The 22,791-nt window shown below is 37.5% G+C and overlaps 1 protein-coding gene across 1 annotated transcript in view; it reads right to left on the bottom strand.

The window, feature by feature from the left end:
- Positions 1–16,782: 16,782 nt before the first annotated feature.
- The window catches only part of pabpc1b (poly A binding protein, cytoplasmic 1 b), a 23,433-nt gene continuing 17,424 nt past the window's right edge, over positions 16,783–22,791 (bottom strand). Inside the window, exons 11-15 of the mRNA XM_016234181.1 lie at positions 19,514–19,662; positions 17,425–17,509; positions 17,215–17,345; positions 17,021–17,119; positions 16,783–16,929 (exon numbers count right to left, since the gene is read on the bottom strand). Coding sequence (XP_016089667.1) covers positions 17,027–17,119; positions 17,215–17,345; positions 17,425–17,509; positions 19,514–19,662 — 458 coding nt within the window. The 3' untranslated portion in view covers positions 16,783–16,929; positions 17,021–17,026. The remainder of the gene's footprint in view (positions 16,930–17,020; positions 17,120–17,214; positions 17,346–17,424; positions 17,510–19,513; positions 19,663–22,791) is intronic.

Raw genomic sequence — 22,791 nt, 5'->3', positions numbered from 1 at the left:
TTTTTTTTTTGGTCTCTTAGTGGATGCTTAAGTTTCCCTTAATTATTATCACTGATATCGTTATCACAATAAATACCAGAAATTATCTTGATATATTTTTAAGCCCATATCGCCCATCCGTATATATGACGATATTTTTTCTCAAAAGAAATGGTTAAATGCTCATGAAGTGAAGCTCATGAGCAGTTCTAGAGATTATGTTCATGTGTTCAAGCACACTGTGAGCGTCACGTGCACTTCAGTGTGTGTGTAGTTACGAAACCACGAGTCTGCGCCATTCACTCACACAGAGACAAGCAGAACATGCAGGATTCATATTTAAATGGTATTTTTGCAGCTTAATATTTACAGACACTAGTCCATATCACGTTTTGGTTTAAGTGTACTGACCTACTTTTGATGTATCCTTCCAAAATTGGGCAAATTCTCTGACATTCTGCGTTATACAGCAAATTCTGTTTTTATGACTAGATTACACGATTCCGTCTGCATTTTCAACATTGCGGAAATCATAGGACCCTACACTAGCTAACAAAGTTAGGTGGTGTAACCAATTACATTTCAAAGACTGTGGCGCATCCAAAATTTCAAAAAGCAGATAAAAGTACACCAAATAATGCACCAAGTCTATACACCCTGAATATAAGTTACACTAATGAACTACATTGCCTGGAGAAAGAATTGTTTGTAATTAATTTAAATAATACATTTACTAGTCTATTAAACATTGGTGCAAATCTGGAGACTTAAACCATGATTGTTTCAGATGAATCCAGATAGTTGGCCTGAGCAAGTTTCAGGGATTATTATTAACATCAGATGCCAAGAGCTCCACGTGTGTGTTTATGTAATACAAGGAAACTGAGATTGTTCCCGAACAACAACTGAAGGAAGAGCAGGAACGCTTAGAATAATTGAACTTATATAAACATATATTTGGCCTAACATACATTTTAACATGCGTTTCCTGTGTGCACCTAAAATACATCTAATTCCACTCTTGTAACTTGTCAAAACACATGTAAGGACAAGTACGAGCCCTTGAGACAAATGCCACGGCAAGCTTATAACACTCAAGAAAGATAAGATCTCATTAACAGCCGCATTAATATCATTTGGGGTTCATCGTATTCCCAACACAACACAAAAGTTAAAGGGGTCATATGATGCTGCTAAAAAGAACATTATTTTGTGTATTTTGTGTAATGAAATGCGTTTATGCAGTTTAAGGTAAAAAAAAAAAAACACATTTCCCACATATTGTACATTGTTTCTCCTCTATGCCCCGCCTTTCTGAAACGCATCGATTTTTACAAAGCTCATCGGTCTGAAAAGCGAGGTGTGCTCTGATTGGCCAGCTATCCAGTGTATTGTGATTGGCCGAATACCTCAAGCGTGTGACGGAAATGTTATGCCCCTACCATACTGTAATGCCCTGTCCGGCCGGAGCAAAGAGACAACAACATTAAAACGAGGCATTTGCTGCATCCAGTGGGGACATAATTACAGATTATAATGACTTCTACTGTCTTTTTACACGTTGCATCGCGCCACGTAAACATAAAACCATGTTTGCATTTGTGATCGGAGAAATGACAAACAACAAGTGCTACTCTACACGGCCCAAAAAACTCGCGTTTGAATCGTCAGTGGCAAATTCTTTAAATATAAAAAACGTACTTACAGTCTGAGAGTCAGAACAGCCGGCATTGTAGTCTACTCTCCCAGGATCAGGAAACAGTCCTCCATAAAATACAAAAAATAAAGTACTGCACACATCTGAATATTTGGGTTAAACTGTTCTGGAACAGTGTTGTAAATACAACTTAACCACTGATTTCTAGTCGTGTCCTCTTTTGGAAGACCAAACAAAGTAGTTTCGCTTTCACAACGACACGGCGTCACACACCGCGGCCTAGAGTGAGCGGAGGCCAGAGGCCTAGAGTGAGCGGCGGACTAGAGTATGCGGAGGCCGGCTTGAGTGAGCAGAGGCGGGCGGGCTTGAGAACAGCGCCACCGGCGGATTCGACGAAGGAGCGTCCGGCAACCACATGTGATACACTGTTCTGCTCAATGGGTTTAGTCTAGTCCTGATAACACTGACTGGTATGTGCAAACAGCTCTATCTTATTTTAATCAACATTTGCTGGTTGAGCTGGCAATGAGAAAAAGTGCACTGAATGAACATTCCCACAACACACCTGCCTCGCCTAACCAGTGTGGTATGCCGTTTAGACACATCATATGAACATTACTCATTTTTCTAGCTCATCAAGGACTGTTTCCCATGCTTGATTTCCCTCAAGGCTGCAACAACTGTAAACATATGTTTTTCTTTTATAGATCTGGTACTTCAATCATAAAACTACTTTAAGGAATAAAAACGGACATATTAGCGAGCGCAGAACCTCAGTGAGGCATATTTCCATGTGATTACCCTAATTAGTCACTGGTATAACAAAAGACATAAGCATTAGCTTTTAATATTTCAATCTAGGTGCCTTTATGAAGAGAATTTCAACTCATCACTATGTTATAGTAAAAGTAAAAACTAGCAATGTTCAAGTGAGGGGTCTTTTTTTTTTACTAAAGGGGTCTTGGGGAGTTCATGTAAACACTGAAAGAGTTAATTACATCCGTGAGAGCTTCACAGAATTTCAATTACTGGGTGTAAATGCTTTTCTAGTAAACAAACACACACTGTGCCCAGGAGACAACAGACAAACAATCCATCCTGACAAGCTGGGGCAAAGGAAAACCATTTTCTGAACATTGTTTCGCTATCACAACAATCTTTAACTACTCAGAATCTGTTTATACCCCTCGTAAAAAGCTGACTGCTAACGGGTAGCTGACGTACAACATGTTCATTGACTTTATAAAAACAAAAACAAAACAAGACAAAAAAAAACACCAAGATATTTGATAAAAAATAAATAATAATAATAATAACTACCGTACCAAGCAAAATAGTGACACATTGATTTTTTTTTTTTTTACCAAAATTACATTTTCCCATTTAGCCAAAAAAAAGACTGGGTAATTTAAATTGGGTAACTTAACTTGGTATGTGATTTCGGTTGTTGCGTTAAATGAACCCAAGCAGTCACAGTTTAGGGATGCGCCGATCCGATATTCATATTGGGTATCGGCTCCGATACTGCCATTTTTTGTCGAGATTGTGCATATTATTCTGTTACTTCTGAAGCCATACGATAGCTTAAAGGGTTACATTTTGTCATTAATCACTTACCCCCATGTCGTTCCAAACCCGTAAAAGCTTCATTCGTCTTCGGAACACAAGAAGATATTTTGGAAGAAAACCGGGAGGCTTGTGACTGTCCCATTGACTGCCAAGTAAATAACACTGTCAAGGTCCAGAAAAGTATGAAAGACATCGTCAGAATAGTCCATCTGCCAGCTTTGTACTTTTTAATGCAAAGTGCTGCGTGCTGTAACTCCGTGTTGCTTCAAGCGCATCATTCTGCACACCGGATGTGCATATTGTAAGCGCTTCGTGCCGCACTGTATTTGTTTTGTCCTATCGAATCTATCATATGTTGTTGCCTTATTAAAAAAATATGCTATACATTTAAAAGAAATGTATTTTCATTTTATAGTATATACTTACATATAAATACATTCATGAATGTTTTTCATTAATGGATTTTATAATACAAATAGCAACATTTTACAAGTGTAACATTTTACCATATTTAGTGCAACACTTTTATTTGTTCCTCACAAAATATTGTTTTTCACTAAATGTTTGGATTTCTAAAATTATTATGCACTGATTTTTCTAGAATAACTTTTGCTGCCGAATTATCCACCAACCTAGTTTATGATATATTTTTGTCATAGATTATGAATATACATATATTTTTTCATATTTATTGTTTATTTTTCTTTATAATGAAGTAGTCTGTATCTAGTAGATTGTGAAAGAATGATTATCAGTTCCACACACAGAGATATATCAATTCTACATTTACTTAAACGGGGGGGGGACTTCACTGGTATCGGATCGGTAATGGCCAATACTGAACCCTAGGTATCGGAATCGGTATCGTAGGTGAAAAAGGCAGATCGGAGCATCCCTATCACAGTATTGACATGGTCAAAACATATCACCAGAAAAGTGCAAATTAAACATAAAACATTGTTTTGGCCAATGGTTTTAGCCCTCCAAAACTATTTTAGCCCAAACCAAAAATTCTTTAATGTTTTGCTGTTTCTGCCAAATATTTTCAGTTGCTGAAATATCAGTGCACAAAAAAGGGCTTTTAAAACTCATACACTAGGCAGTATGAGAGTCCATGGGGCATAGTTTATCATTTTGGACACAGAAAATATCAAAAGACTACATTCATGGACAAATCTAATACAAATCAAGAAGCTTGGGAAAAAAAAACCTGATTAAAATGAGTATTCCATAAAACCAGTTTCCTGTTGAATGCACCATTCAAATGTACAACTCCATTTCTCACATATGGAAGCCATTTAGCTCATAAAACAGCAGCCAGCATCATAAAGAGCAGCTCACATGAGCGAGACATCGGGAGATTTATACGGCCACTACAGTAACGTCTGACTCCAAGGAGCCATGTAAACCAGCTAAGTTGCTAAGAAGTTTCCCTCTACCCAAAGCGGCTGAGAAAGAGCAGTCAAAGCAACAGGCAGGGCGGAGACGCCAGCACAGTATAAAGGATTCCACCCTTCTTTCCCCCCCATTTTTCTCCCTTCTGCCCTCTTTTCCAGTCAGCTGAGGGCCGGGAGGAAATGATGTCAGCAGCTAGGCATTTTGTGAGGCCGTGTTTAATTTTAAAACTCATACACTAGGCAGTATGAGAGTCCATGGGGCATAGTTTATCATTTTGGACACAGAAAATATCAAAAGACTACATTCATGGACAAATCTAATACAAATCAAGAAGCTTGGGAAAAAAAAACCTGATTAAAATGAGTATTCCATAAAACCAGTTTCCTGTTGAATGCACCATTCAAATGTACAACTCCATTTCTCACATATGGAAGCCATTTAGCTCATAAAACAGCAGCCAGCATCATAAAGAGCAGCTCACATGAGCGAGACATCGGGAGATTTATACGGCCACTACAGTAACGTCTGACTCCAAGGAGCCATGTAAACCAGCTAAGTTGCTAAGAAGTTTCCCTCTACCCAAATCGGCTGAGAAAGAGCAGTCAAAGCAACAGGCAGGGCGGAGACGCCAGCACAGTATAAAGGATTCCACCCTTCTTTCCCCCCCATTTTTCTCCCTTCTGCCCTCTTTTCCAGTCAGCTGAGGGCCGGGAGGAAATGATGTCAGCAGCTAGGCATTTTGTGAGGCCGTGTTTAACTGCTCTGTGTTTATGTGTTCACCAAGAGACCAAATAGGCTTTTCTTCATCAGCACAATTGCTGATTATGCCAGCAGGAGAGCGCTTGCCACTGTCCCAGCTGCTTCGGGTCACACACACATCCTGCGTGCTGCTCAGGAGAAGCAGGCGCGTGTACAGAATGCAGTGGGATTTCTGTAATGAGCTTATTAAAGCAATTTCCGGAAACATTCTTCACTGAGGACAGACTTCCTCACAGTGACAACTAGGGAGGGATGCATTAATCCGATACTCAAGATCGGTATTGGCTCCGATACTGGCATTTTCAGACGAGACCGATCCAAATCCGATATTGTGCGTATACTATTCTGTGTTATTGTTAAGCCCCACGAAAGCACAAAAACATTATAAAGCACCATAAAGTCCAAGTGTTCTGAAGCCGTTCCATAGTTTAATGTGAGGTACAGATGAATAGTCGTCAAATTCAAGTTGACGTAAACTCTTCTCTCCTCTGCGGCTGTCTGTCATCCTCCATTCAGCGTTCAAACTGCGCGTCACGTTCGGTTACGACAGATGAAGACGATGAAACTCTCTCCTAGAGCGCACAGCAACTGAAGTTTAAAACCGTTCAAAGAAAAGGCTCGATAAACTATCGTACAGATGTAATAAACTACACATCAATATCTCTTTTCTTTGCGCTTTGAACTTCTCTATGCGGTGCGCTGCGACTCCGTGTTGCTTCAAGCACATCATTCTGCACACGGGATGCGCATAAGCGCTTTGTGCCGCTCTGTATGGGAGCTTTTCGTATTATAATACTTTTGCATAATGAAAGATAATTTATAGCGTTTCTTGTTCTGTCCTATGATAGGACAAAAAAAGAAAGGCTATTAATAATCTAACGTACAGCACAGTAATGCAGGACTCCTATCTATCATATGTTGCTGCCTTCATTAGCTATACATTTAAAAGAAATGTCTTTTATAGTTTATATTTATATATGAATACATTCACTTGTTTTCATTAATGTATTTTACAACAATACAAAGAGCAATGTGTAACATTTTACCAGATTTAGTCCTACACTTATTCACTTTTATTTGTTACCCACTAAATAATGTTATTTCACTAAATGTTTATTCATGATTTTTCTAGAATTTCTTTTGCTGCCATATCCACTAACCTAGTTTATAATAGAATTTTTGTCATAGATTATGTTTCATTTGTTATTTTTCATTAAAATGAAGTAGTCTATATTTAGCAGATTGTGTTTAACACACAAAAGAGTGACCATCAGGTCAACACACAGAAGTATAGAAATTCTACTTTGATTAAAAAAATAAAAAAAAACCTGAGCTGGTATCGGATCAGAAAAAAATGGTATCGTTGCATCCCTAGTGACAACGTACATTCACACTACTCCTAAAGCCCGGCCTGCTACTTCCTGATAACTCTCTAAGTTTCACCTTGTATGGCGTTGATCACACTGATATTTACACTGGACAAAGCTTTGATCAGATATTAAGCCTGACACACCAAATCCAAAATCCCCGATCTGCTTTCCAAACTGCTGTCAGATGAGCAGCTAAAAGAAAAGGCTTATTCAGGTTGGCTATAATCCGTCTCCATTCCAATCTAACCAGGAAAGAACACAGCAGACTGAACCAGGACAGGTGGAGCTACAACCAGTGTTCAATGGCTCTTATACAATATTAACCAAGCAAAATGACCTCTGGCTAGCAGGCGGCGCTTGTGCCAAGAGACAAAATAAAACAGAAATAGCTCAGTATCCTGTGCGTTTACATACGGAACAGAACAAACAGTATTGTTAAACGTCAATACTTCATAATTCATATGGTAGCATTAGGGAGTAAATAAGTAGTGATGTAACTAACTTCTAAATAAATAAATAAAACTAGGTTCTTTAGTAGTCAAAGCACAACTTTTTTTTCCCCCAAACAGCTTTTCCAGCAACAAGCCACTTTTTTCAACAAGTACCAGTGTATTGTGATAAATGTCACAAGTTATGATATCTCACTTTATTGTGCAAGCTGCTCTACACTTAGACAAACTGAAGCAATAACCAAATATCCCACACATAAAATTCTCTCTCGTTCAAATCAGTATTTTAAAAGGGATAGTTCACCTAGAAATGACAATTCTGTCATTAATTACTCACCCTCATGTTCCAAACCCGTAAGACCTTCGTTTATCTTCAGAACACAAATTAAGATATTTTTGATGAAATTCGAGATATATTTTTACCATGGTATTGAGGTGCTATGTGTGTGGTTTTAACTGTGTTTATCATGATTTAAATGTATGCAACTACGGGAGACCAATGCTTAATTAAAAAAAATATATAAAAACTTGGTCAGAATAATTTTAACCATATAAAATGGAGGTTGCTACAATTTTTACAGATGTTGCCGATTTTGATAATGAACAAAAATGTACCTCTGCATCCTAACTCAAGCTACTATCAAATGTGCATTTCTAAGAGACAAAGTGATATTATTATTAATATTATCAGGCAACCCAAACTAGTTTCTTGATTTGAAATAATATCACTCATTAGAACATGCAGAAACTAAGAAATTCATTTTTCCATTTAGATATTTATTTTGTAAAGGAAAATTAATGGTCTGGTTTCTACAACTTTCACTTTGGAGCAAAAATCTGACTTTAAACTTGAAAGAAATAAAGATTTGAAATTTATCGTGATAATTACCGATATCGACTGATATGAAAAAAAATTATCGTGAAAATTTTTTGGGCCATATTGCCCAGCCCTACATACATGTATGTATTATGTAAACAAAAACTTTTATTTTGGATGCGATTAATCGCAATTAATCTTTTGACAGCACTAGTTTAGACTTATTCTGACGGCACCCATTCACTGTAGAGGATCCACTAGTGAACAAAAGATCTCAGTAGTTGAACCTAACTTACAAACTGAAATTACCATTGGGAAGCGACAGATTTCATGTAGCTTCTTCCCCAACACAGTCGTCTCAATTTCATGATACACAGCAGGTGAATGATAGTGTTAAGACTGCTGCGGGTTGAGTGGCTAATCTAAAAGGAGCTTCACTCTCAGATGCTGAATGAAGGACGAAGATTAAGACGTCACCATCTGATCCAGACGCTGCCAGTTCAGCTGGCTGGCCTCCTCAGGTCATTCAGCGGTAAGATTTAGCTCCAACTGATCAGTCTACACACAGACTTTCTATATACGGCTGCTGTACACAATGTCTGCTTGGGAAAGTGAAGCTGAAAATATCAACTGCGTGTGAGAGTATGAATGCAGAAGTTTAAAATTAAACTCCACTGGCAAGTGTAATGCAAACAACAAACTGAGACATGAAAAGCAGTCAAGCCTCCGCATCGAGACACCTGCATTCACGTGGCTTTCAAAACAGCGCGTCACTTGCCGTCATGTTCCCTTCATCTCCGGATACAGAGCACTACTATATAAAGTGAAAGTGTTCGGATCGGATTTATCTGTCGCTTTTAGGAAATGACAGATTTCATGCAAAATTACGCAAATGCGTAAGTGGTTTACATGGAAAAACTGAGCAATAATAAATGAAGTGATTCATGTCCGTTGTCCTTTTCAAAGGGCAGATTCTGTTTACAGAACATCATTTCAGCCATACAAGATTAAAATACATAGAAATGGTGTTACACTATGTACACACTTCCTTTAACAAACACGTGTCTCCCTGGATTTCCTGAACAAACTGTTTCACAAGACTCAGTCACCGCAGCAATAGAAGAAACACTCCCTTACACCAATGCAGCCAGAGCACAGAAAAGCTTTTTCACAAAACATAAAAGAAAACGCATGTACACAAGTAAACTTATGACACAGAAACTTGGTATTACGTTAAAAGACTGATCTCGATTGAAATACCCACATTATTTTGAATGCTGGTATACTGAATTGTTAATATATAAAATATCTAATTATACAAATTAGATAAATGGCTGCAGCACGGATCACATAAACGCTGCGGCCGCTTTAATGAGGCCCTGACCTCTGCACACAAAGAATTCATCAACTACATTACCAGCCATGCTATAAACACTGATACCCGAGGCAGGCAAAAACATTTGTCTCTACAGCAAAGACTTTAAATTTAATGTCACTGAAAACTTTTTCCTAGAAGAATTAATGTAGCGCGTTAACACACATTGGCCATAGACGTACTACAACGACACCCCTTGCCATACTGAGGCATGTCTGGCCCCTTAAAACACACAACACACAGTTTGGTGCGTGTTTAGTAAGCCACCTGACTTCATGGCACTTCCAGCTCAAGCATAAAGCACCCATTGTTCTCCAGCTACGCAGAGAGAAACATGCCCGAGACTTTGATTAAGGTCAAGAACAAGACCATGGGGAATTCGTAAACAAGCTATAAATTCAGGGATCTTATCTATGCACAATCAGCTTGTAACACTCCAAAGAGAAAGGAGAACTTGAAATCTCATCATATGACCCCTTTAAGATAAGCCTTTAACAAAGGGTCTAAAAACGTCTTCCCCGTGTATCACGCAGATCAAAGGTTTAGTGACATTTGATAAAGCAGTGATAAAGCCAGGTAAATGTTTCATTTGAACAGACTCCCTGGTTACGGAGGTGTGAATATAAACTGAACAAACAGAAACAAACGGACAAAGCGATAGCTGGCTAACGTTACATGCCTACGGTCGGACCCACCACAGGCCCTTTAAAGCGATTTCACCACCCCACACGCCAGCCAGCGGCTGTACAACAACAGATAGGCGGTTATTGGTTGTAAGTGGACAAATGTGAGATTTGTTTTCGCGAAATAAACGCGTAAATGTCCGCGTTCAGGTCCTCCAGCGCGAGCGAATGTGACCGCGAACACACGACCGTTAGCCAACTAGTCAAACTAGCCGCTTATATCGCGAAATACACCGGCGACTCACCTTTCGAGTCATCCACGTAAAAGCATTTCATTCCAGGTGACAAATAAAGGCGCAAAACTCCGAGTGTGGTGTAGGAAGAAGGCTTCTGGAGGGAGCCGTTTAGTCGGGCCGTGCTCCACTCGCTCTCTGACTCACTGGCATCCGTCCGCTCTCTTCTCGCGTAGCAGTTCAAACCCAAATCTCGCGAGAGTCCGCGAGCATTCCTCAAAGCCACAATCAGATCTGCTTATAATGTTTCCCCAGACTCGAGATATTTGCTTGTACACTGTTTTAATACAACGTGTTTATTCGCTAGTTATTTCTTTTTATACACAAGTGGCCCACTAATCTGCCAAAAAAATATAGTTCCTTTTATAAAATGCATTTACATTTAAATATGACAGCTGTACGTTTATAAAATAAATATAGAATTGGAGTCCTTTTGTTTCTGATGATATTTTTGTTGTATGAAGAACTGGAAATGTCTTCCCCCTTTTTCTGCATGATTTAAAAATAAATAAAAAAAGCTGTTCTCATGCTTATTTCAGAAAAGACTAATTAAATAAAACTAGCTATTTGTGACTTTTTTTTTTCTTTAAACATTTTACATTCAATAATTTAATATATTGATCATTAACTTTAACATTAACTAAAAAAAAACAACATTTTCATTGCGTAAGGGAACAGAACAGAAACTAAAGCTCATCCGTTAAATCAGTGGATGGCAGAAGGGACACAGTATTGTCCGCTGAATCCATCTGGGACTCAACAAGATGTAGAAAAACCCTGGATCAATGATAAATGATTGGCATGGATCAATCCCAACTCGTTTTGTTCAGTCTGAGAGTGGAAGCAGAGAGATTCCTGTATTTCTGAAAGGTTTTGCTGTGTTAGTTGACAAAGGTAATGGATCAAATGAACTGATGACCTGATCTGACAGACAGAGGTAACATGAATGTACAAGTACTCTAGTGCAGATGTTGTTTCTCCACAGGGACTGCAGAGAGGAGCCCTACAGCAGGTCAACTCTTCAATTCTGAGGCGCTTCCGCGTAATATTATGTAACTCATCAGGCAAGCAAAGACTTATCACTGCAGACTGTACAAGACAATCATCTGTTCTCTTTAGTGTGTTTTGGGTGAAGGATGTTTTAAATTTAAAGGGGTCATATGATGCTGCTAAAAAGAACATTATTTTGTGTATTTGGTGTAATGCAATGCATTTATCCGGTTTAAAGTAAAAAAAAAACACATTAGATCGGTCAGCTGGGCCGGTGTGTGCTGTGATCGGTCAGCTGGGCCGGTGTGTGCTGTGATCGGTCAGCTGGGCCGGTGTGTGCTGTGATCGGTCAGCTGGGCCGGTGTGTGCTGTGATCGGTCAGCTGGGCCGGTGTGTGCTGTGATCGGTCAGCTGGGCCGGTGTGTGCTGTGATCGGTCAGCTGGGCCGGTGTGTGCTGTGATCGGTCAGCTGGGCCGGTGTGTGTTGTGATTCCCATTCCAGGTCTCGTCCCATTCGTCGATATTTGTGATATCACAAATCCCGGAAAATATGCGTTGTAGTCCAAACGAGTCGTTCGTTGTAGTTTTTGAAAAGTGATTTCTGTTCAATAAAATATCTCCTTTTGAAGTGGACTTTGAGCTTTGTAACTTTGCAGATCTTTTTTATGCTCAAACAGCAACATTACAGACTAACTGAAGTTGAAAAAGTGAAAAAGCATAATAGGACCCCTTTAACAAATGTAACCTTATTGTAAAGTGTTACAGCAAATTGTCATTTTTGTTTATATGTATATATATATTTTGGTGTGAGGGGAGAAGGAACTCAAATGTTGAATGTTCATTAGATTGATGTTTATGTGCAGCTATATACGGTTGTACACTCTGTTTAAGGATCTGCTTGATTGGCTGAGAGTATCTGTAACAGCAGGGTCATAATGGGCATGTTCATTCATGTGTACCAGCCGAACCACATGACCATCTCTCAGTCTCGTCCTGTGCATAGCAACCGCTGTCAATGGAGATGACTGAGAGAGAAGCGTGCCGTGATCCTTCACCCGTACACACTCTCCCTCCCCTCACAAGAACACACACTGTTTTCCAGCTCCACGTACACCTGAGACAGGCTTCCCAGAACCAGTTCAACTTAAGACAACTTCTGTCAACTTCAGCAAAGGACAGTCTGTTTTCATTCAAGCCCACCCTTGTGAAAAACAAATCCACTTAAGTATACTTTTAAACAGAGTATTATTAAGGAAATATGAGTGACATGACTAAATGTAATGTTTTCAGACACTTAACTGCATTTTAAATTATTACAGTTCATTAAATTATTAAATTAGTTCAACTTAATGCTTAAGTAGAACTTAAGTATGTTTTTAAATGTACTTTCATAAATCTACTGTTAAAGTGTTAAAGTGTAACTGCTGAATGTACTGACAAGCATTTATGATAAACTAAAATATATGTTAATGTCATTTCTACTGGTGAAGTTGCATTTTAGTACATTTAAAATATATTAACATTAAATGTAAAATAAAAAAAACTCATTGCGGTTAAAATTACAATCAAGTACTTTACACATGCTTTACTACACATTAAAATAAGAGCGCCACAAAAGATGATTAAAGCATAAGGATTTTAACAAAGTGCACTAAAAGTGTACTTAAGTATGTTAGGAAACATAGTAATAAAAGTGAACTCACTTTAAGCAGACCTACACTTAAGTGGCCTTTTATTATTTATTATCTGCAAGTACCGTATTTTTGAAAAATATATAAGCAAGTTATAAACTTTTAAGATCTAAAATACACTAAGTGCACCTACAATACAATTAAGCACACTTTTTCATTTCCTAGGTGTTTGTCTGGGTTTAGTACACTACTGTAGATGTAAAAACAGGCTGTAGGCATTCATTTTGCTCGATGCTTCTAGGGACGTACAGTGCATTCGGTGCTCAGATTATATCAGTGTTTCCTGGGGAACAAACCCATGACCTTTGTGCCGCTTGCGCCACACTCCAGCAGCTGAGATACTAGAACATTCAGATGCCCGAGGCGTTTCACGGAACAGCTGTCGAGACAACATGTTATGCTCACCTGGCTGGGAGGGAAATCAGTGAGTAATTGAAATGGCTGGCCCTGGGAGAGTCGTTAAGGGCGCAAGCACTCAAGCGTGAGCAAGCAGTTGTGGCCAGGCAGATACAGACATGCGCCGCTGGCCTCAGATTTACGGAGACAAACCAGGGACTGAATGCAACTACTACGCAAACACCAGAACACCCTAACAACCCTCAGAATCTAAACCTTAAGGGGATAGTTCACCCAAAAATGACAATTCTGTCATTAATTACTCACCCTCATGTCGTTCCAAAACCGTAAAACCTTCGTTCATCTTCAGAACACAAATTAAGATATTTTGGATGAAATCCGAGAGCTTTCTGGCCCTGCATAGACAGCAAGGATACTCCCATGTATAATATAAAAAAGATGAAATTGCTAAACTTATTTTGATGCATTAATGTAAAAAAAGAGTTATTGATCATAATCCGACTATGTAATCCAGATTATGTAATCAGTTACTAGCCAGCACTGTTTAAGACTAACAGGGTTGAATATCAGCAACAACTGTCCTCTCTAGAAAATATTATCGCTATGTGCCAGGAACAATATATTTAAGTGGAAAATTGATTATTACTTTTCCCAACTACTGATCATAAAGAGATAGTTCACCCCAAAAAATAAACATATGGTCATCATTTCCTCATCGTTCCAAACGAGTATGACCTACTTTTTTTCTCTGTGGAACGGAGTTTTGGTATTCATTGACTTCCATTGGATGAACAGAAAACACAGAGACATTTCTCAAAATATCTTATTTTATGTTCCGCAGAAGAAAGTCATACAGCTTTGGAACAACCACCTGAGGGTCAGTAAATTATTCTTATTCTTATTTTAACTAAAAGCACTCCTGCTGAAGGTAAAGCACCACAGAACGATCTCGAGCGGTTTCAGCAATCAATCCATCCAAACCCTGTAATTTCACAGCCTAGACTACTAAACACCAGCACTGAGTTTAGTAAGCTCATGCTGTAACTCAGCATTTGTCATCGCTCATACACCTGTGAGGACCGCAGCCCACATCGATGTATCCTGACACAACGAGTTATGCAAAGAGAAGAGCCCCTGAGATCAATGACAGACAGGCCATTAAATGTCTCAGCTGGGAGAAACTCTTTAGCAGAGACTGACTGACTGGCTCAGTGTTTGTTACTCACATCAATAAGTCAACAGAGACATCAGCTATCCTCCCAGTGGAGAACTAGTGTACTGCATACTGCATAGTATACACTGTCGACCTCCTATTTTATAGAAATAGTATGCAAAACATTATACAACAGCTAACATTTCAAATAGTAATAGGCTGCATTGTTTAGTTCAGCAAGAGGTGTCCATTTATCATCTTGAATATAGAAAGCTTTAGTGATTTTGCATTTTAAGTGCAATTTTGTATAAGTGCAAAACATTATACAACAGCTAACATTTCAAATAGTAATAGGCTGCATTGTTTAGTTCAGCAAGAGGTGTCCATTTATCATCTTGAATATAGAAAGCTTTAGTGATTTAAGTGCAATTTTGTATAAAAATTATGTCAACTGGACAATCCAAACAATCAGACAAAACTGATGTGGGTATGATTGGTGTGAGACAGACATGTGAAGACCCTTTCTTTGAAAGAGGAAGCATGACACGCGAGCTCTGAATACCAGTGTACACTAGAAAGTGTTAACATAACACTCTCGACACACTGAAGAACTGAACGCAGAGGTTTCAACACTTGCTCATTTTGTAACAGGTCACATCAAACAAAGTGAATCCTGATAAAGCATCAAAGCTTGCCCAACTTGTCCTTTAAGAGTCTGAGGTTGAGTGTTGAGTAAATGCGCCACTCACATGAGACCGGAGAACATATGGATCCCGTTTTATAACTGCATTTTTCAATAGGGTTCCATAGGTTGACATTAGATAACTACATTAGACAACATAACCTAAAAATGAAAAATACTTTAAAAGCATTTATTAATCTTAATGCTAATTTCAGCACTGAATAATACAGTATAAATATATATATATTTCTCAACTGTTTCATTGAAAACAGAATTCTTTATACTCAAAAATAAATAAATAACGGTGGTAAATTAATCTAACGTACAGAGACTTTTCAAAACAATTTGAAAATGAGCAGCTTTGAAAATATTTGAAGCAGAAATAAGAAATACGGGGGGCTTTCGAGTAAAATAGGCTGAGAACCACAGATTTTTCCAGCTTTTAAAAATTATTAAAAATGTTTACGAGTTAAGTGTGCAGGAGACAAACCCCAAAAATGTGAAATTAAATCCAAAATGTAAATATTCAAAGTTATTAGCTACAAAAGTGAAACTCAAGACAAACTAAAGTGACACTAAAATTCTTAAGGAATGTTTCTCCAGCACAGTGAAGCTGTATTCTTTGAAAGATCACCCATATAAGGTGAAGGCACTGTTGTAGTATATCCATGTCCTTGCTAAGCAACCTGATGATTACCTACACTTCCAAACTATGTAAACAACTCGTCAGACTGAAAAAGCATCCCAGTGACCTACTTTTGAAATTAATGTTCAGGCATACAGTAACTTGAGAGAAATTAGAAACAGCGTGCACTTTCTTTGAAATGAAAATGTCTAAAAATAAATTCAACAGTAAGGTACCTCCGAGCAGACACGAGCTCAGCAGGGGCTTTACAGTCGAGCAATTACATTGCTTCTGTTACACTACTTATTGGAAAACCATAGCACTCCACAACTTCAAAAAGGGCTCCCAATGACAGGGGGAAAAAAATGATAGTTAGCAAATAAGTTTTACCAGGATTGTCCTGCTGTGCCATCACAATTTCTTCATGTCCTGCCTTTATTCTTTACAACAGAACTGTAGAACAATAGGGTTTGGTTTCACTTATTAAAATGATCCCAACATCCCATTTCTCTGTAAACAATCCCAATAAAAAAAGCAGCTTTGCTCACATTCGTTTACTTGTCAGCCATGCCGTTTTTGTTCTCCTTTTTTGTGCAGTTACACTCCCTTTCTGGCACTCATCATCTTCCTCTTTCATTCCTGAACATTCCTAACATGTTCCTCTCAATAATCACACACAGCCTGTAAAAGTGCAGCGTTACGAGACTGAATCTAGTCTAAGGACATGAACTTAAAACACAACACCATTAGCATCCCAAATCCCCCTGAAAGAGATCTGAAAAAGACACTCACTCATATTTAATGAACTTTATTTGAGCAAGCATATTTTGAATTTAAGATAACTTCACATTGCTGGTTCAGTCAGTTCTCCTACTGAGAACATGACATAGCCAGGCTTTAAAAGCAATAAAACAAGGCAGGAATGCTTTACGGCTGTTTATTCCCTATACTGTGGATTTTTTTTTTTAAACCCTCAACATTATTTTTGTCTGGTTTTCCCTTTTTTTTTTTTTAATACCTTAACTAGGCCTAGAATGCTTGTCTCTAGACCTGGCTCTTTCAAGTTTCTTTTTTAAATATCGTTTTCAGTTTTTTTCAATGTTTACTTTTTCCTCTCGGTGAAGATTCAAGGTCGTGTCCCCCTGTAGAACACAGACATCGTGACCTCGCAGTTCCCAACACAATAAACATTTGACGGGAGCAAGGAGAAAAACACATAAAGGAACATGCTACCTTGGCTTAGACGCTTGGCACGCCAGTAGAGTTGGTCACGGTCTTCTGAGCGGCTTCTTTAGCCTGGTGAGCCTGGAGTACGGCCACCGCCTCATCGACCTGTCAGACAGTCGACAAAACATCAAAACACGTCGACAAAACCTCTTCCAATGCTTCATTCCGTAGAGCTCACAAAAACAACCGATCAGTCCAACCTTGGAGCGCAGAGACTCTGGAGACTCCAGCATATGGAGGAGCTCAGAGTTGTCGATTTCCAGCAGCATACCGGTGATCTTGCCAGCCAGGCTGGGATGCATATTCTGGATAAGTGGGAAGAGACGCTCACCTGTGAGAGGAAAATGAAACATTAGCCTCATCTCGTCAGGTGGTGGGAGGAGCATGCAGTGAAAAGCAGCACTCTTTACCCAGCATCTGCTTCTGTTCCTGTGGCGGCGCGGCGGCGAGCATGGAGGCCGTGAGCGGTTCCTGTCCTTGCACGTGCACAGCAGGCTGTAAACAGAGTAAACGAGCACAGTCAGTGTTGGGAAGGTTCCTTTGGAAATGTCATTTAAAATAAGATTACAAATTGCCCTATTATTGTAACTACTTGTAATTACTTTATTAAAGTAATGTAACTGATTACATTTGATTACTTTTCTAAATTTCTAACAAATTGTTAATCATTTTGAAACATTTAAAGCAGGCAGGGTTAACCTTACAGTAGTGCTCAACTCTGATTACTGTCAGACTTTCAAAATTATTTTTTACTTGATTTAAGATTATAAAAATTACATTTTAAAGCACAGCCACCACAAAATCAGACTTTAGCACCGCTTTTTACTTTTTATTTTCCTTTTAAGGTTAAATAGAGATTTAAAATCATAAGATATGGTTTAATAGCTTTTATACTGTTTTTAAAAACAAATCTTTACATAGCTATGACAGGAAATACTGGCATCTAACAGTAAAGGTCATTGCACACGGAGTGCAACATTTTCGTAAGTGTTTTTTCTAGTGTTGTCAAACAATTAATCGCGTCCATAATAAAGTTTTTGTTTATATATTATGTGTACACAATGTGTGTATTTATTATGTATATATAAATACACATGCATGTATATATTTAAGAAAAATATATATGTTTGTATAATTAATCATTTATATATATAAAATAAATATGTAAATATTTTCAAAATATATACTGTATGTGTGTGTATTTATATATACATAATAAAGATACACAGTACACATACATATATTATGTAAACAAAAACTTTTATATTGGATGCGATTAATCGTTTGACAGCACTAGCTTTTTCGTAATCGTTATCCTAAAAATTCGTCACACACAGAAACCTTGCACACTGAGTCTAATGTGTATTAATCAATCCGTTGCGAAAAAATGTGCAAAACGGTACTAAACGGAGTCTTCAAGCAGTGAGGATGATTTTGTTGTCCTCTCGCTTCTTAAAAAGAGAAAAAGAAAGGAAATATTGGGTCCATCCAATCATGAGATACAGAGAGGAAGGAGAGTTCCCCCTCCTTATTAAGTTTACTTCAGGATGTCAGTGGCTCAGTTTGATGCTTTGCTAGTGATACTAGAGCCATATATTAAAAATACCATCAATTTCTGTGAACTCATTGTGCAAGGATCTTTACAGTGCTTTGTGGATGTGGATGAAGTGGATGAATTTCGCCATTCTGGATTTTGGCGTTCGCTTGTACGGTGGTTCTGAATGGTCAAAACACCTCTGAAAATGCTTGCTGCGGATGCAGAAAATCAAACCGGATTCTAATTTTTTTATGACGGACGAAAGTTTCGGAGGCAGTGTGTAAACGTGATTGACACAGCGTGAGGTCGTATTTATTTTTCAACGTGCGAAAATTTCGGACTCAGTGTGCAATGGCCTTAAATCTTAAAAAATAAAGCATGCACATAAACCCAAATAGGAAATAAAACAGTTATCGGATAAACATGTCCAATTCTGTGTCCTAAACTCCTGAAACATTGGTGTCTCATATTTTAGAGCAGTTAATGCAATGTGCGAAAGAAATCAATCAAATCTGTATGTGTGTAAAAAAAATATTCCGATGTAACCCCCTTTGTAATCACTAACATTTTCATAAGTAACTGTAATTTAATTACACATTTTTTACGTAGTAACTGTAACAGATTACAATTACATTTATTTTGGCTAACACTTTATTTCAAGGTGTCCTTGTTAATGTTACATGTACTATTATAATAACAATAAATTATGTGTAATTACATGCAAGTAACCCTAAGCTAAACCCTAACCATATAGTAAGTACTTGTAGTTAATTAATATTACTCAGTACTTAAATGTGTTAGTACACTGTAACAAGGACACCTTAAAATAAAGTGTAACCTTATTTTGTAATTAAATTACGTAATTCCATTACTTGTAACTAGTTACTCCCCAACACAGAGTACAGTAAACTCAAAAGCACATCTTTCAGGTGTGATGGGATAAGGGTGGAGCGCAGTCTTACCTGCTGCATGGTCACCTGAGGCTGTGTGTTTATGTGCTGCTGGGGGCTGCGGACACTGGGGGTGTATTTGTACTGCGGTACGCCGCGCACTGGAGGAGCGGAAGCTGCAGCCGCTGCAGTGTTGGGTCGTGGACCCATAGTCTGAGCAGCTGAGAGAGAGAGAAACACAACTCAATAGGGGCGTGGCACGAGATCTCGCGAGATCTGACTGGTCTCGCGAGAACGTGACGATATATTTGCATTACACTGGCTCGTTCACAAGTGGTGGTATGTAAGATATTTTATGTTCACGTCAGGCAAGTGGCCGCATGATAAGCGGGAAAATTACACAGTGTAGTCTTTATCCAGTCATAAAAACAGAATTCACAGTTTAACGCGGAATGTCACGGAATTTGTCAAATTTTGAATGAATTAATCAAAAGTAGGTCATTACACTTAAATCAAATCACGATATGGACTAGTATCTGTAAACATTAAGCCACAAAAGTCGATTTAAATATGAATCCTGCATGTTCTGCCTGTCTCTGTTAATGAATGACGCAGACGCGCGGTTTCATTTACTACACACACACTGAAGCGCGCTCAGCGTCTGCCGTGTAACTAAATGAGGACGTAAACACATGAACAACATCTCCAGAACTGCTCTGAGAGTCACTTCATGAGCATTTTAGCGTTTGATTTGAGTAAAACTAGCGTCTTATCTCATACACAGAACTGTAAAGGTATTCACGGCAACCCGTCAAAATAAAAGTCCGGTTTGATTTGAAGACGTTGTGCCTATAAATATTTTTCAGTAGAATGCACATACTACTACTACTACTACTAAAATGAAACAAACATAATTTTTTTAAGGAATAATCACACAAAACATTTCTTCCATGTTTTAATTTTAATAGTAAATCCCATTTGTTTGGCAAAAAATCTTGTTTGCTTAATTTTCAATAATTAAAAGATAAATTATAAATTTAATACATTTTTTATGCCTTCATCTGATAACCAGAAAAATGTAAATACACAACAGAATTTCTGAGGGAAAATTCATAAGGCTACTTTAAGAAAAAAAAAAGAATAGATTAAGTTGTTTTATGCATTCAAATAATTAGACATGCTAAAACACAGAATTTGGTAACAATAAAAAATATAAATAGTATAGTGAGAAAAAAATAAAACATTTCATAGGGCCCTAAACATTTATTAAAACTTTAATAATTTTTGTTAAACTTTTAATAAATTTATATGAAATTGTATAAGTTTCATGCTTTTTAATTAATAAAAATGTAACTATTAAAATGGAGTCGAGAAAAATTTAAACGGAAAAAAATAAAATAAAACAGAATTTAGGAAAAATAAAACGGATTTCATAAGGCCCTAACTATCCCTCAGCCTTGCTGCGCCCCCCAGTTTGGGAACCACTGCTTTATTCTTTTAAATGGATACATTAATCGTGTTTTTTATATATATTTTTTATTTAAGTGGAAATCAGTTTACTAAATAATGTAAACTTGACTGACTGCTTCACTTCCACTTTAAAGGGATATTTATGTTGTTTATTATTTATTTTTATTTATACTATTTATAATTTTTGTGCAATTAATTGCCTGTCAGTTGAGTTTGTGGCAAAACATTTAGCAGTGTTTACATGTTGTTTATTACTGCATAAAATTTATTAAAATAGATGTTTAATTTCATAAAGTACACGTTGATTTCAAAATGCACCTACTTTTTGCATTTGGTGTTTTTCAGTTGAATAAAAGACTATTTTTCCCTATATATTTCATCATTGAGGATTTCTTTAAAGTCTCTCGTGTCTCGTCTCGTCTCGTGGGATAAGTGTCTCGTCACACCCCTACAACTCAATATTAATAATGGGCATGTTTGGATATGGCGAGAAGATCACATTCATCTGTTACACGTAATGTTGCACACACATGTAAGGTGATTGTTCTTCTGCAACAATCTTTGAAATTATTCAACCCTCATTATGCATTCAAAATTTGCATAATATTCTTGCATTCTGGGGACTGTTCAGACCCTCATTACTTTTAATTTTTCAACTAAAAACAAATCGCATATGATCAATAACTTCTTTACTAAGTGAATGGGAAACAAAAAAAGTCATTGTTTTTGATTGTTACTGTATTATTACCGTGTTATTACTACATTTACGCCTTTTTATTAAATCAAGAAATGCTGAGGTTGTACATGAACTCCAGAATAACCACCGAAGCAAAACTTTTCAATATTTATAATAAATTGCTTGAACATCATTATGTAATTCATAATAATGTGTAATCTGAGAATCACCAGCAACAAACTCAATTGAAAAATCAGTTGCTTAAGTTCCTCTGAGCTTTTAACTTATAACTGCTCAAAAAAAAAAAAAAAAACTTATGGTTTAAAAACTGTAACTCATGAAGTCAATTGCTCAAAATTGGTCAAAACATACAAAACCTAAATTTTTTCCTAACAAAAAAAAAGAAAATTAAGAAATAAAAAAATATTTCTTATGTATTTATATATGTGACCCTGGAGCAGAAAAGCAGTCTTAAGTCGCTGGGGTATATTTGTAGCAATAGCCAACAATACATTGTATGGGTCAAAATTATTGATTTTTTTTTTATGCCAAAAATCATGAGGATATTAAGTAAAGATCATGTTCCATGAAGATATTTTGTAATTTTCCTACTGTAAATATATTCAAACTTAATTTTTGATTAGTGATATGCATTGCTAAGAACTTCATTTGGACAACTTTAAAGGTGATTTTCTCAGTATTTAGATTTTTTTGCACCCTCAGATTCCAGATTTTCAAATAGTTGTATCTCGGCCAAATATTGTCCCATCCTAACAAACCATACATCAATGGAAAGCTTATTTATTCAGCTTTTATAAATCTCAATTTCGAAAAAAATAGACTCTTATGACTTTGTTTTGTGGTCCAGGGTCACACATACATATGTGTGTGTGTGTGTAAATATATATATATATATACACACACAGTACATAAGTCACGGGCACCGAGCACCAGTCATCAAGGGCACGTGTGATCAGTGTGTGGGCAAATAAATCACCCTCCAGGGCTCTTTCAGCCAGTACCGAGTCTGTGCTCTCATTCACCCCGCGACATATGGTGGAGAATGCTGGTGGAACAGGTGAATTGAGACACAGACGGGTACCGCCAGGTGGCTTTAACGATATCTGTGCTTCTTCTAAGAGAAACTGCTCTCTTCCCCCGGACACATGGAAGAGGTCATCCGCCGCCTAACGGAGCTCTCGGC

The sequence above is a fragment of the Sinocyclocheilus grahami genome, unplaced genomic scaffold, assembly GCF_001515645.1.
Source record: "Sinocyclocheilus grahami isolate Dianchi unplaced genomic scaffold, SAMN03320097.WGS_v1.1 scaffold446.1, whole genome shotgun sequence".
Taxonomy (NCBI): Eukaryota; Metazoa; Chordata; class Actinopteri; order Cypriniformes; family Cyprinidae; genus Sinocyclocheilus; species Sinocyclocheilus grahami.
Note: the sequence above shows the minus strand (reverse complement) of the source record. Positions and strands in the feature narration are given on the sequence as shown.